We start from the raw sequence: 4591 nt of genomic DNA, 5'->3' as shown, positions 1-4591 counted from the left end.
TTACATGGGACTATACAAAGAAGACGGAAAAATTTTTCCGCTAGAGGCGGTAATTATTTAAATTAAAAAATACGAAAAAACGAACAAAACAGCACTACAAAGTGTTAATAAGTGTAAAACAAATTAATTAAATAATAAAAATACCTTTCCAAATACATAAAACACTAGTAAGAACATATTTCCCACATTAGGTCGGTTATATACGCTCTTTCGTTATGATTACTGTTGTCAAGTCTGTGGTGTAGCGGTTTGCGTGCGGTCGTAAACTCTCTTTGTTTCATTTTTACCGGGTTCGAGTCCCGCACAGTGGAATACTTTTTTTATCTTTTTTTTTCAAGTTTTTTTGTTTGACGAGTTTGGGGTTAGGAGTTAGGGGTTAGGGGTTAGGGGTTAGGGGTTAGGGGTTAGTGTTAGGGGTTAGGGGTTTATATCTTATGTGTATAAACCGTGAAACTAACTGCTCCCCATAAAATAGAGAAACGAATTTGTCATCGCCTCCTAGCGGAAAATTTTTTCCGTCTTCTTTGTATAGCTCCATGTTTAGAAATTAACTTTTAATCTGGCCTATTAATTTAAAATTAGTGCACTATTAAGCATATTGTCTTTAAGACTCTTTATTAAAATTAAAGAGTCTTTAATTTATAATATTAGTGTATTTTCAAACTTCATAGATGTAGAGCTGATTAATGGAATAATGTATGAAGTGGTCACTGATTCTAAAAACTTTGATGATGCTGAAGCTTACTGCAGAGGTTTAGATGGACTACTGTTGTATACGGTAAAACTGTATTTGCCAGTTAAAATCTGTAAACTACATTAAAACAGTAAAGTTTGTTTGATTAATTTACCTTTCATCAAAATGAACACTTAGTTTTACTACAACTTTTATTCAAAACATTATTTGGCACTAGTAAAGAATGGTAACACTGCTGCTGGTGACCAGTAAAAATTTTGATCTCAAAATGTTCCTTATGTCTCCCTGATACTCGCTGTATAATTTAAAAAAAATAAAACTCGGGCATTCATATCGAAAATTAACTTTGAAAATGCGCGAAATCGTTCTGCGTCACCGTATTTTCCACACAAGCAGTCAAAGGTTAGATTATTACGTTATAGAATGCTTATTACCACCTTTGATTTCTACGTTACAGATTACGTAATTTGTTAGGTTTTTTGGGATATAGGGGTTAAAAGTAGAGATTATGGTTTGGTTAAGACGTGGGGTTTTCTTTAGCATAAAACAGTGCGAAAAACAAGATTATAACATTCTGTAACGTACGAAATATGTCACTACCGTGACGTAACATATCGCTATTGTGACGTAATAAATCGTTAACCTCACGCAAGTCGGATGAATTACAGTAACGAAGCATGTTTTTCGCAATTTTAAAGTTAGTTTTTGACACGAACGCCTTTTTTCGAAAAATAAGTATACAGCGGGTATCAGGGAGACGTAAGAAACATTTTTAAACCAAAATTTTCACTGGTCACCAGCGGCAGTATTACCATAAAGAATCCTCCGGAATGTATTAAACTGGGCTGATGGAAAGTGATTAGAAGTTGCAAGTGTTGGGAGTGCAAGGATCATAATTTAACGTTGCGCCTATCTCAACGTTTAGACTCCATACCACTAGGTCGACAACTCAGTTTATTAGACGAACAAACGAGCGGCATCAGGCTAAGGATAAACGTGAGCACAGCAAGAGTGTAGGAAAGCTCCTACTGCTCTCACAACACAGAAAATAGGATGGCTTTAATAGCATAAAACACGTTTTACACTGAAAAGTGGCGTCTGTTTGCCGAACGGGTGGACTGGGCATATAGTTTTCTGCTTTGCTGGAAAAACGCAAGATGTGATGCCCAATCATAAACACAGTTACACCAGATGTAATAGTTACGCAACATGGCTGTTTGATATTCAATCTTTATGCATTAAGTCAATTTGGGTAAACTATAATATATATCTGTGCTCAAAACACACTTAATCGCTACACAAGTAATAGGGTTTCGGCAATCGTGCTTTGATCTTGGCAGAACGTTAGTGTGCTGCTGTCCACATGTTGAGCGTGACAAGAAATTGTTGGCTTGAAGTGAAAAAACAGACACCATTTCATTATCATAATTTAAAATATTTGTACAGTACTTTAGATTTGTCATTAGTAGTTCATTTTTTTTAAATTTTAGATAACAAGTGCTTCTATTCAAAATGCATTGAGCAACGCTCTAACAAACAACTCAACCTTGAATAGTCATTCTTCATTTTGGATTGGATTAGATGACACAATAATTGAAAGTATGTGCATTCTAAATTTATAAATATTTATTAGAAATAAAAATAGCAATTAAACAGCTTTTCAACTTTTAATTATATATAATATATCTATATATATTTATTTCTTTACCTTTTGCAACATCCAAAATTACAAAACAAGTCCTTTTTTTACTTCAAACTATGCGGTCTTATTAATTTTGATTAGCTTAGTGACGCTTTTTCGGTTAAATTGAAAACTAGAATGTATTCTTGTAAGCCTTTCTCTTTGGTGATGCTAGACATCTCTCTGGCTTGGAGCTAGGGATGCACATTACAGAATAATTAGGTATTCTAGCCTATAGGATATCCTAATACTTTATTTCGAATCTAGAATTTCTTTTTATATTTATAGGAAAAAATAAATTTACCCACATAAGTCAGTTTATAGACTCTTTTATAGTAGCCTTGTTGGATCATGAGCTGAAAAATGATCAAAAATTGTACTATTGGGTAGTTTTTGCGTCATGAAACGTATAGCAGGCTATGAAAAGACGTTGCGAAACGTTTACTCTCGAAAGTCCCACAAACACAAAAATATTTTTTTTCAATATTATTAATTTGCAAAAATTGTTAATATAGTTTATGAGAAGACATGTCATGACGTCATTAAACAGATTACCGAATCCCGTAATTCTATTCGAATACAAAAAGTTTTGAATCTCACGGACTCGAAATTATGTAATGTGCATCCCTAAATTTATGTTAATTCTCTGCGTCACAATATTGTAGCTTTGTTTATAATGCAACATTTGATATTACAACTCCTAACTGCGCAACATAAAAGTTGTTCACAACTGAACACGTAACAATTTTGTGTTGGTTGATGGGTGCAATGCAATTTGAAATAATCATTTTAACAAAACTCAAGAAAACAAACAAAATTAATTAAACATGTGTCAATCACAATACAAAATCAAAGCTGTGTTCGCCTATCACCAATCGAAGGAGCATGGCCGCCACCATCTCCCTTCGTTTTAACAGACGAATTTATCAGGGTAAGGTTTGGGAGCGAGAATAATGTTTCACATGTAGGCTAAATAAATGAATGCGTAAATTGCCATTATGTTGTAATAATCGACATGTGCATTGATATTATGTCGTAATGAATCCACATGTAAATCCTTACTATTTCGTAAGAAACATGCTGCTTGACGGAGGATAACATCATATATAAATATAAAGCAGTGACCGTCTCGATCCCATATAAAGCAGTGACCGACTTTTATCCTAGTTGGCGTGTTTTAAGTTTAACTCAGATTGCTTTCGGTGCAAAAATAGCTAGTTTATACGTTGAGAGAATAAAGACATTGCGTAGCCACTATGAAGTAATTATTTGATAACATTAAATATATTTATTTAAGAAGATTTTAGGAATAATTTGCTACTAAATTGGAAAACCCAGAACTTTAAGTTTCGTTGCAGGGTATATGTTTAAAGTTTATGAACCAAAAAGCAAAATCATGGCAATTTACATGCAAAACCGCCAGGGGCGCAACCAGGGGGGCTGTTTTGCTGTCATGACAGCCCCCTTTTCCGCAGACACGCACGCAGCCAAAAAGTGCTAAGACACACACACACGCGTTGCATTCAATATAACATTCCTTCGCTTGGAGTTAGAACAATTTTTTCGTTCAATTGTTACGTCACCTGTCCTATTGCAACGTAACTACTAATTATGACGTTTCATAATATAACAATCGGGAGGAATGTGCCCACTGCCCAACCAACCACGAGATCGAAACATCGTGTATGACTATGAGCGTCACATTTTTACGCTCTGCGCCGGCGTAGGAAATAAAGGAAGACGCATGCGGTAGCATACATTCCACACCTAACAAGCGAAGCAATCGATGTGAATTTATTCTCGTGAAAAGTGACGTAATGAAACTCTGGTTCTCGTGCGGTGCCAACAAACGATATTTTTTGGCTTCCATCCAATCTCGACCGGGCAGTACTTTGAAATATTATATTACAATCTCTGCTGGTTCCAATTTACTAATAGCGTCGCTCCTCACTCTTATATTAGCACTTCACCTAAAAAAATCACATAATCGCGGTTTATCTGCATATAAAGCAGTGGTTCCCAAACTTTATTTACTCGCGTTACACTTTTAGGTTCATGCAACGTTCTCGACTTCTCGTACCACCTACATACTAATTAGAAGCCGCACGCATAAGTATTTTTTTCAGCGAGAATTCGCAACACAAACTTGAAACAGGCTTTTTCAAAGTTGCGTGTTAAATATATTGTATTTGGCTATTAAACAACGTAACACGGTG

General features: G+C 35.1%; 2 protein-coding genes across 2 annotated transcripts in view; both read left to right on the top strand.

The window, feature by feature from the left end:
* The window catches only part of LOC100175212, a gene marked incomplete at its 3' end in the record, with an annotated part of 276802 nt that overhangs the window by 197940 nt on the left and 74271 nt on the right, over window positions 1–4591 (top strand). The window lies entirely within an intron of this gene.
* Window positions 676–4591, top strand: part of LOC100175103 — a 25352-nt gene continuing 21436 nt past the window's right edge. Inside the window, exons 1-2 of the mRNA XM_026837997.1 lie at window positions 676–778; window positions 2185–2293. Coding sequence (XP_026693798.1) covers window positions 695–778; window positions 2185–2293 — 193 coding nt within the window. The 5' untranslated portion in view covers window positions 676–694. The remainder of the gene's footprint in view (window positions 779–2184; window positions 2294–4591) is intronic.

Source organism: Ciona intestinalis, unplaced genomic scaffold, assembly GCF_000224145.3.
Source record: "Ciona intestinalis unplaced genomic scaffold, KH HT000047.2, whole genome shotgun sequence".
Taxonomy (NCBI): Eukaryota; Metazoa; Chordata; class Ascidiacea; order Phlebobranchia; family Cionidae; genus Ciona; species Ciona intestinalis.
This window is presented reverse-complemented; position numbering and strand designations above follow the sequence as displayed.